General features: G+C 45.3%; 2 protein-coding genes across 2 annotated transcripts in view; both read right to left on the reverse strand.

Moving 5' to 3' along the window:
- Positions 1-16,518, reverse strand: part of LOC110071056 (uncharacterized) — a 157,237-nt gene that overhangs the window by 126,915 nt on the left and 13,804 nt on the right. The gene's annotated exons all lie outside the window — the stretch shown is intronic.
- The window catches only part of LOC140703738 (uncharacterized), a 120,967-nt gene that overhangs the window by 10,535 nt on the left and 93,914 nt on the right, over positions 1-16,518 (reverse strand). Inside the window, exon 6 of the mRNA XM_078387990.1 lies at positions 12,079-14,681. Coding sequence (XP_078244116.1) covers positions 12,079-14,681 — 2,603 coding nt within the window. The remainder of the gene's footprint in view (positions 1-12,078; positions 14,682-16,518) is intronic.

A 16,518-nucleotide genomic window follows, 5' to 3' on the forward strand; every position in this document is an offset into this window, starting at 1 on the left:
GGAGGCCCAGAAGGAAAAGACAAGAAATCGGGCCTTCTCGGCGGTGGCTCCTCGCCTCTGGAACAACCTACCTCCAGAGATTCGCGTGGCTCCCTCGCTGGGTATCTTTAAAAATCAATTTAAAACATGGATGTTCCGGCAGGCCTTCCCTCCAGCCAATCCCTGATGCTTTTTCCTTCCTTTTCCCATTGTCTGTTCCCATCTTGTGAAATGTGTTTTATTATGTAGAAATTGTTTTATATATATAATTGTGTGTTTTTTATTGTAAGCCGCCTAGAGTGGTCTTAACCGACCAGATAGGCGGGATATAAATAAAATAAATAAATAAAATAAATAAATAAGAGCCCCACCACCACCATTCCTTCCCCTACCCAGCACCACCTCAATGGCTGCCCCTTCCAACGCCATCCCCTCCTCCTGTTCCCTCAGATCCACTGTGGGCCTCTGTGCAACCTGAGGACAATTAATAATAACAATTAAAAAGCAACAACAACACACCCTTCTAAAGCCCCTTCTCCCCTCCAAGCCAGGTGGCTGATGTCAAGGATGGGGTGGGGCAGCCAGAAGCAGCAAGGGCCCAGTCCTGAAAGGCTGAGGGGGTCCAGGCCAAACTCCCTCAGGACACTGTCTCTCACCCAGTGCCCGAGGGATGGCCGATGACAAAGAAGACTCCCACAAAGGCAGGAACGCTGGTCCCTTCTCTCTGATTTTGTTCTTTGATGTCAAATAGAGTTCTCTGTCATTGTGTTATTGTTGTTATTTGTTGTTGTAAACTGCCCAGAGTGGCCCTGGCGGCCAGATGGGAAGGAAGGAAGGAAGGAAGGAAGGAAGGAAGGAAGGAAGGAAGGAAGGAAGGAAGGAAGGAAGGAAGGAAGGAAGGAAAGGAATTTTTTTAATTGAAGAGAATGCCTCACCACATTACACTTATTTAAACATTAGCATTTTCCTTGTAATAGAGTTAAACACTCACACCTTTCAATAGAGTTTCCACAATATCTTGAGCTCTTTCTACATTCAATGAAGCTTCCGTGGTTTCATCTCTGGGTGAATTCAGTGAGTAAGCTCATCCAAAAATTCCAAGTTCCAGCCTTGGGAGCTGTAACGAAATGCAGGCTACAAAGACAGAGAGACCATTTCAGTGATAACATCCTCACATTGCTAAGGGAACAGGTGTGAGAAATGCTCACAGTCCTGCTCAACAAACTGCCATCAGACAACCACGAATTCAAGCAGCTCTCCTTTATTAAAAAGCACTTTTTCGAAAGCCGGTGTCTTAACCAGATAGGCACACCGACCAAGACAGAGAGCTCAATGTTTCTTCCCTCTTCCCGGTCGCAGGGTCCCCCTCTTGTTTCCCAAGTAGCAGGTACTCCAAAGTGTCCAATTGCCCAAACCAATCATGTGACATCCTGCCCCTCTTTACATCTCCCACTCCTTTATTTAGACTCCAGACTCTTTATTTTCACCCTTGTTTAGGTCTGTGTTCCTCTTTTCCCAACCCCCCCATCCTGTTTCTTACAGTTTCCTCCTCTTCTGCTTGGCTCAGTTACTTACAATAGGATCCCCTTATCCGTTTCTTCCTATCTAGTTTCTCAAGACTTCCTCAAAAACCCCTCAAGTCAGTGGGACCATTAACTAAGAGTATTTGCAATAGTAGCATTTTTCAATAATCTTCTCCTTGCAAAAAACACAACCTACCTGCTGTCTATCTTAAGGGGAATTTCCTGAAATTTATCAATCTCATCATCATCATCATCACCACCACCACCACCACCATCATCATCATCATGTGCCATCAAGTCAATTGTGATTAATGGGGGAGTCCTTCTGAAGGGGTTGTGCTTGTCAAGTGTCAGTTTAGAACAATGCATCCCAACCTTGGGTCCCCAGAAGTTTCTGGACTACAACTCCAAGAAATCCCGGCCAGCACAGGGAGTGGTGAAGGCTTCTGGCAGTTTCAGTCCAGGAAGATCTGGGGACCCCTGGTTCAGAACCCCTGGTGTAGAAAGAGAGGGAATGCTGGTCCAGAAAAGGAGCTTCCCTCCTTGGAATAGTAAGTGAGCCCTTTTGAACACTTTAATCTCAGGAACAGAAAGCCACCCATCGAGAGAAGATGCAGAAGGGCAAATCCTGAGGGTGATCCTCCAATCTTTGTCCTTATATTGTGTCTGCAATGACTTTCTCTGACCCTTTTAGGAGGGAAAGACTTTGAAATAGACAGGAGCACTATCTTGATGTTTGGTTCCTGACACTTGTTGATGTTTCTTTCGTGTGTCTGATCTAAAATCTCAGATCTTTCTGCAGATCACTGTGTGCTGATTGAGAAAACAGCTGCACAAACTCAACAAAATGGCACCAAGGCAAGTCTCTGGATTATAAGGAAAGATGGAGGCAAGTCCCCATCTGCATGTATTTAAAAATTGTACAAATCATTAGATGAAAGGGATTGCAATTCTGAATAAACAGTTTGAGTTTTTTTTAAAAAAAAACTTATTTGCTGTTTTCCAGCTTGTTTGTCTGTGAGGGTTTCTAGGCTGGGAGTAGCTGTCAATCTGTCCAGCATTAATCAATAGTTCCCTCCATGGTCCTGAATTCAAAGAGCGACCCACCTGTCTGCTGAAAGTTCTTTTTCCTCAGAGTCTATTAATATCTGAAGGCCTTAGGAATGGACCTCAACAGATGGGAAACCCTGACATGTGAGTGTTCAACCTGGGGGCAGGCGTTGCATCATGGCCTCTCCCAATTTGAAAAGACACTTGTCCAGCGGGCCGAGGCAAAGGGGCAGTCCCGAAACCAGCCAAATCAGGGAGCTGGACAGGAGATAGATTGTATTTCTATTCAGTGTGGAAGGGATTGTCATTCTCAAATTGGCCTTCTCAGCCACACTAGATGCTGTTCTAAGTCCTCCATATAGAGCACGTCACCATAGTCTCTCGAGATTGAAGTATGTCTAATCCGAACAAAATCTGTTAATATCAGTTGATGGTGGCTGATTAAAAAAGTCTGTGAAAGTACACAAGTAGCAGAGTGGGTTAAATGCAGTCATGTTCGTTATTACTTTGTTGCTGATACGTAAATTAAATACTTCTAATGTATCAGAGTGAGTCATTGAGACTGTAAGCGACAGTAAATGAGAGAAGGATAAATTAGCAGCTATTATACCCTGTGAATGCCTGCACAACCACTGTGAAGTTGAACAAAAAATTCAAAACTCAGCAACAGGTTCTGGGCCCAGATTCCAAAGATGGCAGATGCCACAGATACCAGATCAGAAAAGACCACAGACCAGAGAAGCAGTTACTTTTCAAAGTGCTAAATGTGCATCCCCATGTTTTTATCAAAAACGTGGTATTGTTCTGTCTCTGGGAGGAATGTTTACAACACTACCCTAAAATAACAAAGACCATAAATGACTGCATGTAGGTCTAACATTACCAAAAAGCCAATGAATATCTGGAACATTCTGCTTGTGAAATGGATATTTCATTCTACACTTCATCCCGTTTCCATGTGTCTGAGAAAGGGGATGTGTCCACGAAAGAAATCCTGGCCAGCAGAGGTGGTGGTGAAGGTTTCTGGAAGTTGTAGTCCAAGAACATCCAGAGGCCCAAGATTGGAGACCACTGCTCTGAAGCAGTTGCAGATGTCAGAAATGACAAAATCAGAGCTACAAAAAATGGCAATGTTAGGATAACAGTATACATACTGTGTCAATATTTAACAGAGATGTCTCATTCAACTCCCAAACAAACTGCCCCAGAGCACAGAGTGCTGTCCTCTGAAGATGCCGGTCACAGAGACTGGCAAAACGTTAGGAAGGACAACCTTCAGAACACGGCCAAAGAGCCCGAAAAACCCACAACAACCATTTATCAGAGACTTAGGTTTTTTGTTTGGACCAGATCAGATGGAAAGCTCTTTAATCTCTCTAGATTTGGAGCAAAGACCAAGGTCCGACTGAAATGCATAAGGGACTTCCTCTTCGCCGATGATGCAGCTGTTGTTGCCCATTCTGCTGAAGACCTCAAACAACCTATGAATAGTTTTAGCAAGGCCTGCCAAGACTTTGGATTAACAATCAGCCTGAAGAAAACACAAGTCATGGGGCAGGGTGTGGATTCACCTTCCTCTATTACCATCTCTACGCAAGAATTGGAGGTTGTTCATGACTTTGTGTATCTTGGCTCAATGATCTCTCCCTGGATAAATGCATTGGCAAAGCAGCTACAATGTTCTCTAGACCAGGGATCATCAATCCCCGGTCTGCGGCCTGGTGCTAGTCCGTGGGTTTGCTGAAACAAGCAGCCACTCTCCGCAGACACATATCTCTGTGCCCCTGCACAGGGGGGCATGTCGCACTTGCTGGTGGGTGTGTGGCCTTCATGCTAACTCTTCCCCCAGCACCCCTTGCAGGAGAGCAGCGCCCCTTCCCTGCGGGGAAGCCACCATGGGGCAACCAGCCCCGGAAGCGCCCCAATGTACGGCTTTGCTTCTGCAAGAAGCTGGACATGATGCTACTTTGCAACTCTTGCCTCCCGGAGGCAGCGCTTCCTCTGCATGCCCAGCCAGCCTGTCTGCAAATTGCTCCATCTCTCTCCCCCCTTCTGGCTTTGGCTATTGCCGTCTCTCCCATGCCCCCCCCCGTGCATAGCTCCATGTCCCGGCTTCTTGCAGATGAAGGAAGACACAGGCAGGCAAGGGCAGGGGGCAGGAGAGTGGTTGCTTGTTAGCCGGCTGCTCCCTGGAGAGGGAGGGTGGGGGGCAAGCGAGCAAGGAAGCAAAGCCATGCATTGGGGCCCAGCTCCGCTCACACATCCTGCCCTTGCCAGCCTCTGTCCTCCTTCATCTATAAGAAGACAGGACGTGGAGCTACTTGTGGTGGGGGCAGCGGGAGAGACGGCAATAGCCGAAGCCAGAAGGGGGGAGAGAGGTGGAGCTACTTTGCAACACAGGTCTCTGCAAAGTTGAAGGCCCTGCTCCTGATAGACAATGCTCCTGCTCATCCTCCAGGCCTTGAGCAAGACTTGTTAGAGGAGTTCAGCTTCATTCAAATCATGTTCCTGCCGCCTAACATCACCCCGGTACTCCAGCCAATGGATCAGCAGGTGAGTGCCAATTTCAAGAAACGGTACACCAAGAAACTTTTAAGGCGCTGCTTCAATGTGACCGATTGCACCAACCTCACCCTGCATGATTTCTGGAGGAACAACTTTGACACTGTCAGCTGCTTAAAGTTAATCACCATAGCCTGGGACGGGACCAGACGGAGAAATCTTAATTCTGTTTGGCGCAATCTGAGGCCAGACTGAGTGGCAACAAGTGACTCTGATGCTTCTGCACCTGCACCAGAGTCAACAGTGCTGGAGGACATTGTTGCCTTGGGGAGGACCATGGGCCTTGGGGTCACAGAGGAGGACATCTGTGAAGTGGTGGAGGGCCATGACTGGGAGGTGTCCAGCCAGGAGCTGGTCGAACTGCAGGCAGAGGCTACGGAGGAGCAGGCATCTTTGGAAGAGGAAAAAGAGCCAGGCGAGGAACAGCTGTCCACCACTAAACTGAAGGAGCTCTTAGACCAGTGGCAAAACGTGCAGACTCGAGCACAAGGGTACCACCCAGACAAGGCTCTGGCACACGACCTTTCAAACTCATATGACGAAAGGATCATGTCCCCTTTCAGAGGGATGCTGAAAAGGTGGCAGAAGCAGCTGACCATGGAGAGGTTCCTCACGAAGAGGCCAAGACAGGAAGTGGAACCTGCTACTTCTGCCAGCGGTGCCCAGTTGCCTTCTTCCTCCTCCTTGTCCTCCTAGAAGCCTTGAGGTCAAGCCTTAAAGCCTTCTCCCAGTTGACCATCGTTCAGGCCATCGCCAGAGAGACCCTCTGCAGCTCTGGAAATGTCAAATACTGCTCCTGTGATGTGGAGACAGTTCTGTCTGCCTCCAGTTTCCTGATTTAAAACACTCATCCTGGTGGTTTAGAGAATTCAGCCTCACTTGTTTCTGTACTGTTGGTTTCTGTATGTTTACGTGCCTTGTAAACACACTTTCTGAAGAGCTTTGCACAAACCAAAGACTGTTAGTGACTGTTTCTGTTCAATTTGAGGGAAGGCAGATATTCCTGCCTAATGTTTACTGATTTTTAAATGTTTTTCTATGATGTTTAAAAGTTAAAGGTTTTTTATTGAAATTTTTGAAATTATCTGCACAGTATGTATGGCTTTAGAGAGCACTTAATAAACCCTTTGTAAACCAAATTTGACGTTGTTCTGACTTTTTTTTGCCCTTAGGAATGCATTAATTAGATTTCAATCCATTCCTATGGGAAAACACGTTTCACAAGACAAATTTTTTGCAAGATGGCATTAACCACAGAATGAATTCAATTTGTCTTGTGAAGCACCACTGTACTCCCATGTGGGTTTTTTTTTTTATGTATCCTTACGTTTCTGCTCAGACTGAAGCTATTCCCACATTCTTTGCATTTCAAAGTTTTCCCCTTTGTATGAGATTTTGGATGAATAGAAAGATGACAGCTTTTATGAAAGGTCCTCCTACATTCTTTGTATTTCTATTGCCTCTCCCCAGTATGACGTTTTTGATATCTACAGGTCATAACTTTGTTAGGATGTCATACTCCACAGGAATCCTAAAGAAATTTACAGACCTCCCAGGGAAGGAGATTCTATCTATCTATCTATCTATCTATCTATCTATCTATCTATCTATCTATCTATCTATCTATCTATCTATCTATCTATCTATCTATCTATCTATCTATCTATCTATCTATTTATTTATTTATTTATTTATATTTAATTTATATGCCGCCCACTCTACCCAGAGGTCTCTGGGCGGCTTACAATAATTAAAATTCAATACAATAAAATGATTAAAATACAATTAAAATACAATTAAAATTGCCATCATCAGGACCCACAGTTGTTATTTCAATTAAAAGCCTTCTGGAACAGGAAGGTTTTGACCTGGTGCCGAAATGTCATCAACGTCGGCGCCAGACGAATTTCAGTTGGGAGGGCATTCCATAGTCTAGGGCAGCTGCCGAGAAGGCCCTTTGTCTACAAGCCATCCCTCTTACCTCTTTGAGGGATGGCTCTTTCAAAAGGGCCCCCTGGCTAGATCTTAACTGCTGGGTAGGCTCATATGGAAGGAGGCAGTCCTTCAAGTATCCAGGGCCCAAGCCGTTTAGGGCTTTATATGTCAAAACAAGCACTTTGAATTGGGCTCGGGCAGCAACTGATAACCAATGTAAATTGAACAGAATCGGCTTGATGTGATCTCTAGCGGCTCCACCACTCACCAGCCGCACAGCTCGATTCTGGACCAGTTGCAGTCGCCGGATCGTTTTCAAAGGCAGCCCCACGTAGAGCGCATTGCAATAATCTATACGAGATGTTACCAGTGCGTGTGTAACTGTCATGAGACTCTGCTCGTCCAGGTAGGGCCGCAGCTGGTATAATTTCCGCAGCTGAAGGAAGGCGCCTCTGGCCACCGAGTCCACCTGGGCTTCCAAAGTTAGACTGGGGTCCAGGAGCACCCCCAGGCTGCGGACCCTGTTCCTTAGGGGGAGTGTAACCCCATTCAGGGCAGGGAAATGGCCCTCCAACCTGTCCGGCGAAGCACCCACTAACAGCACTTCCGTCTTGTCTGGATTGAGTTTCAATTTATTAACCCTCATCCAGTCCATTATCAGGTCCAGACACGAGTTCAGCACAGAAACCGCCTCACCTGGATTGGTGGAAAACGAGAGGTAGAGCTGAGTGTCGTCAGCATATTGCTGACTCCTCAGCCCAAACCTCCTGATGACCTCTTCCAGCGGTTTCATGTAGATGTTAAACAGCATGGGGGACAGTATCGAGCCCTGAGGAACCCCATGACATAAATGCCATGGGGCAGAGCAACTGTCCCCCAGCACCACCCTCTGGACATGGTCAGGTAGGAAGGAGCGGAACCACCGTAAAACAGTGCCCCCAACTCCTAACCCAGCCAGCCTATCCAGAAGGACACCATGGTCGATGGTGTCAAAAGCCACTGAGAGGTCCAGGAGTATCAACAGAGTCACACTCCCCCTGTCTCTCTCTCGGCAAAGGTCATCGTACAGGGCGACCAAGGCAGTCTCTGTACCAAAACCCGGCCTGAAACCTGATTGAAATGGATCCAGAAAATCCGTTTCATCCAGCAGCGCCTGGAGTTGCCCGGCCACAACCCGCTCCAACACCTTGCCCAAATAAGGGAGGTTCGCCACTGGTCGGTAGTTAACCACCAGCCTTGGGTCCAGGTTAGGCTTTTTAAGGAGTGGTCGAATTACCACCTCTTTCAAGGTGGTAGGGACCACTCCCTCTCTCAAAGAGGCGTTCACGGCCTCCTGGACCCAGGTGCGAACCCCCCTGGCAGAACTTCCGATTAGCCAAGATGGGCAAGGGTCGAGCAGCGTGGTGGTAGAACGGACAGATCCAAGCACCTTGTCCACATCCTCGGGTCTCAGCAATTGAAACTCATCCATTAAAGTTTGACCTAAGCACGGCACACTGGACACATCTTCCGATTTTGCAGTAACAGTGGAGTCCAGCCCACTGCGAATCTGAGCGATTTTTTCCTCAAAAATAGCAAACTCATCACAGCGAGCTGATGAGCAGTCCGGGACCTCCACCGGATTTCCCGGTTGAAGAAGATCCCGGACCACCCGAAACAGCTCTGCTGGACGACATTCTGAGGAAGCAATGCGGCTGGAGTATTATTGCCGTTTCGCCAGCCGTATTGCCACGAAATAGGCCCAATAATGGGCTCTAAGTCGTGTTCGATCGGATTCCCAGTGGGACTTCCTCCACCTGCGCTCCAGCCGTCTCCCCTCTACAATTCATTGATGTTGATATGATTGCAGAAAAAAGGTGATTCCCACAATGAAACCAGACTGTGGGGGTTCAGTAATTCTCAGACATCTAGAGATGTGTGGTTTCTCCTGTGGGTTCCAATAAACACAACTGACCCACCAGGGTCCTTCCAAAAGCCGTGAGAGGTTGGTCCATCTCTCCCTTTCTCTCTTCAGCTAGCTTGCCTCTCTCCTCCCTGAACTTTCTCCTCCACTTTCTCACCCCTTTCTCTCCCCAATATGAGGTTTCTCCGGTCTTACTTCTCACCAACTTCTTTCTACCTCGTTGTGATGTATCATCAAGTTCTCCCACTGTTTGCTCCAGGGTTTCTCCATTCATATCCACTCCCAGTCTTGTGATAATATCCTCTCCTTCTTTTGCCCTTCTACCTCTCCAGCTTCTGATGTTCCCCAAGATATATTTCTCTTCCCTCCTCCTCTCTTATTCCTTTTTCTCCTGCACCTGTTGCTCCTAACATTCCTTTATCCGGTGGATCCTTCCCTTCCTCTGATGGACCTTCTGCTTCCCTCACTGGAATTTCCAACTTAGACACCCCAGGCTCTTTATTTCCAGACTCTCCCATCCCTTCATTGGTCTCAACCTTTGATTCTTCACCCGGAACTATCTCTATCCTCCTGGTTTTCTCTGTGACCCTTTTCATCTCTCTATCTTCCTGTTCTCCCCATGGAGGTGTCGCTTCTCTAAAGGGTCATATATTCTACCTCACGGGTCCATGGGCTTCTCCCTCCTCTCCTCAGGAAAGGACGGCAATCCAGTCAGGATGGGTTCAGCCTGATTTTTCCCATCAGATAGACAACCAGCGACAAGGTGTTCAAAGCTTAATTGTGTAGCTCTTAAGAAGTCTTTTCATTGCTGCAATGCTTTCAGGCAATTCCAAAAATTGTTAAGTCTGTACAAGTTCATTGATTTACATCATGTCTAGATTCCATATTTAAATATACTAAAAATGTAAGGCAGTCTTACAGGGATGAGAAAAAAAACTGTAGGTACATATCTTCAAATTCAAATGTCATACAGTTAAGCAAAACTGCAGGCGTACTTAAAATACAATCTTTTACCTTGTAAAAAGAAGCAGGAATTTAAATTTAGATAACAGAGAAAATTTAAAACGTGTTTGAATCTAAAATACAAACATATTAAAAATAACTGGATCTCATTATCTAGAAAGACAGAGAATACATCTTCAGAACACTTCAAAGTACAAAAGAATACAATGAGAGGCAAAACCCCTTATCATTTACAATGAAAGACATTCAATAATATTTAAACTTTAAAATATACAGTGGTGCCCCGCATAGTGACGACAATCCATTCCAGAAAAATTGTCGCTATCCGGATTCATCGCTATAAAGGGCAAAAAAGCCCATAGGAATGCATTAAACGCGTTTAATGCGTTCCTATGGGCTTAAAAACTCACCTTATGCGAAAATCCTTCATAGAGACGGCCAGTTTCAGTGCCTCTAAAGCGAGGCAACACAGTGGGTGGCCATTTTGGAACCGGCGATCAGCTGTGCGAAAATGGGGCCTTTGGGAGGACCGTGGGGGAGGGCTCCCCCGCCGTCCTCCCAAAGCACTTGCCAGCATTTTCACCCAGCTGACCGGCGGGGGCTTCGGAAGGGCTGCGGGGGAGCTTTCCCCCGCGGTCCTCGCAAAGCCCCAGCCGGCATTTTCCTCCAGCTGACCGGCAGGGGCTTCAGAAGGACCGTGGGGGGGCTCTCCCCCGTGGTCGTCGCAAAGCCCCAGATGGCATTGCTGCCCAGGTGACCAGGGGGGCTTCGGAAGGATGGCACGGGGAACACCCGGGCCTTGCCCTGCCTCCCATCTCTTCCCCAGCCACCCCCTCACCCTCGTCGCTGCCACCGCTGCCGGGACGGCCGCTGGAACACCCGGGTCTTGCCCTGCCTTCCAGCTCTCCCCCAGCCACCCCCTAACCCCATTGCCGCTGCCACCAGGAGGAGGGCCGCTGGGAACACCAGGGCCTTGCCCTGCCTCCCGTCTCTCCCCCAGCCACCCCCTCACCCCATCGCTGCTGCCGGGAGGAGGGCTGCGGGGAACACCTGGTCCCTCAGAAGCACCCGCCGGTCAGCTGGGGGAATATTAGGCGTATGGGGAAAAAGCGATTTTTTCCCCATAGAGAATATCACAATGTGATCGCAAAATCGTCATCACTATGCGGATTCGTCATTAAACGGTTTGCCCATTAAGCGAGGCACCACTGTATACAAATTTAAAAATCACTATTTAGTTCTAAGTCTGTTGTTAATAAACAGAACATTTTGTACTTAAGTAGCCGTGTGTAAAATCTTTTGCTGCTTTTCACTCGCTCACAGTTGTCTTTCCGATCTTCCAAGGACTTTCACCTGGCATCATTTCCATCATATGTTGTACTCCATGAAACCAAACATCTATGGTTCTCTGTTCCTTTCTAATAACACTTTGTGTGAGATCTCTCCCAATATTTCTATCCCTTTGTTCTGGCTGAGTCAGAAAAAACAAATCTTCACAGGGCTTGGGTTTCCCAGCTCTGAAAAGCTCAGAGGTTGAGGATCAAAGGACTTGGTCACCTCCGACCCAGTGCAATCCAGAGCCCGCAGAGACCAGAGCTTGAAAAACCACAATTTCCACTCCTTCCAACATTTCCTGCCATTACAAAGCATTGTACTCTCAGAAACACCTAGTTCTTCATAAATAATAAGGAATATATACTTTTGTTCATAAAAAATAGAGAATACAACTTCATTGGTACCTTTTTTAAAACTCAATTACTATTATTAATTTTGAGGGCAAAGCCTTCTAAAACAAATGACAGCTTCTCTCTCTTCACTGCTTGCTTTTCTTTCATCAGTTAGCCTTAGAACATCCATCCTTTTCTCTTTTTACACTAATTTTATATATATGCTTATAATCATTTCTTAGCACAAGGTTCCATGTTGATTTCGTGATAACTCCCTGTTAATTAAAGATAGAAGTAAAACACATCACAAGTGGCACTTCAAAATGCACTCCATTTTTTCTCTTATAAATTATGTCAGCATTTGGATGTTTATTCTTTCACAAAACTGAAAGAGCTCCTTATGCCTTGGTTAATTTATCAGGAGTTCTGAATATTGCTCTTTCCACATTCCATTCATTTCTATGGTTTATGCCCAGTTTGAGTTCTTTGATGGCACCTAAGCCTATCACTCCGACAAAAGCTTTTTCCACATTCCATGCATTTATGTGGTTTCTCCCCAGTGTGAGTCCTTTGATGTCTCCTAAGGGCACCACTGTGAATAAAGCTTTTTCCACATTCCATGCATTTATATGGTTTCTCCCCAGTGTGAGTTCTTTCATGTGACTTGAGGTGACCAATCTGACGAAAGCTCTTTCCACATTCCATGCATTTATGTGGTTTCTCCCCAGTGTGAGTCCTTTGATGTCTCCTAAGACGACAACTACTAATAAAGCTCTTTCCACATTCCATGCATTTATGTGGTTTCTCCCCAGTGTGAGTTCTTTGATGTGACCTTAGGTCACCACTTTGACTAAAGCTCTTTCCACATTCCATGCATTTATGTGGTTTCTCCCCAGTGTGAGTCCTTTGATGTAACCTAAGGTTACCACTGTGACTAAAGCTCTTTCCACATTCCATGCATTTATGCGGTTTCTCCCCAGTGTGAGTTCTTTGATGTAACCTAAGATGACAACTACTAATAAAGCTCTTTCCACATTCCATGCATTTATGTGGTTTCTCCCCTGTGTGAGTTCTTTCATGTGACCTAAGGTTACCAATCTGACTAAAGCTCTTTCCACATTCCATGCATTTATGTGGTTTCTCCCCAGTGTGAGTTCTTTCATGTGACTTGAGGTGACCAATCTGACTAAAGCTCTTTCCACATTCCATGCATTTATGTGGTTTCTCCCCAGTGTGAGTCCTTTGATGTCTCCTAAGGTCACCAGTTTGACAAAAGCTCTTTCCACATTCCATGCATTTATGTGGTTTTTCCCCAGTGTGAGTTTTTTCATGTTTCCTAAGGTCACCAGTTTGACTAAAGCTCTTTCCACATTCTATGCATTTATGTGGTTTCTCCCCAGTGTGAGTCCTTTGATGTAACCTAAGGTTACCACTGTGACTAAAGCTCTTTCCACATTCCATGCATCTATGTGGTTTCTCCCCAGTGTGAGTCCTTTGATGTAACCTAAGGTTACCACTGTGACTAAAGCTCTTTCCACATTCCATGCATCTATGTGGTTTCTCCCCAGTGTGAGTACTTTGATGCAACCTTAGGGCACCACTGCGACTAAAGCTCTTTCCACATTCCATGCATTTATGTGGTTTCTCCCCAGTGTGAGTTCTTTCATGTGACTTGAGGTGACGAATCTGACTAAAGCTCTTTCCACATTCCATGCATTTATGTGGTTTCTCCCCAGTGTGAGTCCTTTGATGTAACCTAAGGGCAGCACTTTGACTAAAACTCTTTCCACATTCCATGCATTCATGTGGTTTCTCCCCAGTGTGAGTCCTTTGATGTATCCTAAGGTCACTACTTTGACTAAAGCTCTTTCCACATTCCATGCATTTATGTGGTTTCTCCCCAGTGTGAGTTCTTTCATGTGACGTGAGGTGACCAATCTGACTAAAGCTCTTTCCACATTCCAGGCATTTATGTGGTTTCTCCCCAGTGTGAGTTCTTTCATGTTTCCTAAGGTTATCACTTTGTCTAAAGCTCTTTCCACATTCCATACATTTATGTGGTTTCTCCCCAGTGTGAGTTCTTTGATGTGACCGCAGGTTACCACTCTGACTGAAGCTCTTTCCACATTCCATGCATTTATAAGGTTCCTCCCCAGTGTGAATTCTTTCATGTGTCCGAAGGCTATTGTTGTGACTGAAGCTCTTTCCACATTCCATGCATTTATGTGGTTTCTCCCCAGTGTGAGTTCTTTCATGTGACCTAAGGTAACCACTTTTTCTAAAGCTCTTTCCACATTCCATGCATTTATATGGCTTCTCCCCAGTATGAATCCTTTGATGTGACCTAAATTCATGACTTGAAATAAAGCTCTTTCCACATTCCATGCATTTATGTGGTTTCTCCCCAGAGTGAATTCTTTGATGTGCCCGAAAACTATTGTTGTGACTAAAGCTCTTTCCACATTCCATGCATTTATGTGGTTTCTCCCCAGTGTGAGTCCTTTGATGTCTCCTAAGGTCACCAGTTTGACAAAAGCTCTTTCCACATTCCATGCATTTATGTGGTTTTTCCCCAGTGTGAGTTTTTTCATGTTTCCTAAGGTTACCACTTTGACTAAAGCTCTTTCCACATTCCATGCATTTATGTGGTTTCTCCCCAGTGTGAGTCCTTTGATGTGACCTAAGATGACCACTCTGACTGAAGCCCTTTCCACATTCCATGCATTTATGTGGTTTCTCCCCAGTGTGAGTCCTTTGATGTAACGTAAGGTTACCACTATGACCAAAGCTCTTTCCACATTCCATGCATTTATGTGGTTTCTCCCCAGTGTGAGTCCTTTGATGTGATCTAAGATGACCACTCTGACTGAAGCCCTTTCCACATTCCATACATGGATACAGTTCCTCCCTTGCATGAGTTATTTGATGACTACTGAGTTGACATGCTTTTCTGTGGTTTATCCCCTGCGTCACTTCTTTCATTTGACGTCCATTCCTACCCACTTGCATTTTCAATTCTCTGTTTTCTTTCTTCAATATGAGTTCCTTCCCAGGATGCCCCAAGTGTTGCTGGGAAATTCCTCTTCTCCTGGTCATCATCTGGTAGATTAGAAAAAGAATTGAAGCAACCATGTCAGAAATCTGCAGGGATAAGGAAAGACCCATTCGGGCTCTGCCTGGGTCACAGAGGAGGAAGTAAGGACCATCCATGTGCTTGCAATCTCAGGATTAGACTAATGTAATACACTCTACGTGGGGCTGCCTTTCACACTGATGCAGAAGGTTCAAATGATACAGAATGCGTCGGCCAGACTTCTCACTGGGCTGAGAAAACATGAGCATATTTTCCCCACTCTAGTGGCCTTGTATTGGCTGCCTCTTTGTTTCCACATTTATTTGAAAGTGTAAATGAAAACCCTAGTTGATTTAGATCTACTCGAATCCCTCGTTCTAGCTAGGAAGGGTGGCTGAGGGTCCTAAGGCTCAGAGAGAAAGAACAAGAAACCGGGCCTTCTCCGCAGTGGCCCCTTACCTCTTGAACAGTATGCCCCCACAGATCTGTCTGGGTGTTTAAAAGAGGAAACTTAAGACCTGGCTCTTTAGGCAGGCTTTCCCTCCTGTCATTACCACATTATTTTCCCCATTTTGAAGTACGTTTTTACTATTATTTTTTATTTTATTATTATATTTTAATTCAAGGGACGTGGTGGCGCTGCGGGCTAAACCGCAGAAGCCTGTGCTGCAGGGTCAGAAGACCAAGCAGTCATAAGATCGAATCCACGTGATGGAGTGAGCGCCCGTCGCTTGTCGCAGCTCCCGCCAACCTAGTGGTTCGAAAGCAAGCAAATGGAAGTAGATAAATAGGGACCACCTTGGTGGGAAGGTAACAGCGTTCCGTGTCTAAGTCGCACTGGCCATGTGACCACGGAATATTGTCTTCGGACAAAAACGCTGGCTCTATGGCTTGGAAACGGGGATGAGCACCACCCCCTAGAGTCGAACACGACTGGACAAAAATTGTCAAGGGGAACCTTTACCTTTACCTTTAATTTTATATATTATTGTTAGCCACCCAGAGTAGACTTCAGTCTAGATGGGTGGGGTATCAATTTAATAAATATGTAAATATTTGGTAGAGTAGATTTGCAGCCCTCCTTTAATCATTACGGTAGAACTCTATTATGAAAAGTCTATTTTGATGTAATTTCATTCTCACATCAAAATGCCTTTTAAATGAAAATGTGGGAGGGGGAATTGCAGATCACTTAGCGATTATACAAGGCGGCCATGACTTAAAAAAAGGTTGGGAAACAGTGTTTTACATGCTTCTTACAGAACGATCACCATTATCCACAGTAATTATAATCAGTGGGGAAAGGACAAAATGAACAAATAAACCTGAGATGACCTTCGTTAATTGAATTAGGAGGAAAACTACTATTGCTACATATACTACAATAAGGATGAATAAATGTTACTAAAAATAAAAAAGATTATAAAAAGCAAAATTTTGAGAAGTTGAAATTAGAAATTAAAAATAAATTAAATCATTATAGGAAGATCAGCTATCACAATTTGGTAGAATTTTTTCATCTATAATGAATGTACTGATGATCAATTTTTAAATTCTCTTTTTAACCTCATTCCTTTATTCTCCCCAATGATTGTACTTAGGTTTCTAGAAAATTTGAAGGGAATTTCTCAAAGTTGATTAAAGAGGAAAAAATGTCTGAATTAAAGGATTGGTTAACATAAATGAATATTGGGCGGGAGGAAGGCCAGTGTTAGAAAGGAAGAGTAAAAGTGGAGGAATGTGATGTAGCAACCAAATGCAGGGTAAGAAGACACAGTGAGTTCACCAGTTCTAAATGCTGCACATTACAATGCATCCTCCAATACTTTATGCCATGTGAAAAATACATAGACCAGAACGCTG

The sequence above is a fragment of the Pogona vitticeps genome, chromosome 2 (genome assembly GCF_051106095.1).
Source record: "Pogona vitticeps strain Pit_001003342236 chromosome 2, PviZW2.1, whole genome shotgun sequence".
Classification (NCBI taxonomy): Eukaryota; Metazoa; Chordata; class Lepidosauria; order Squamata; family Agamidae; genus Pogona; species Pogona vitticeps.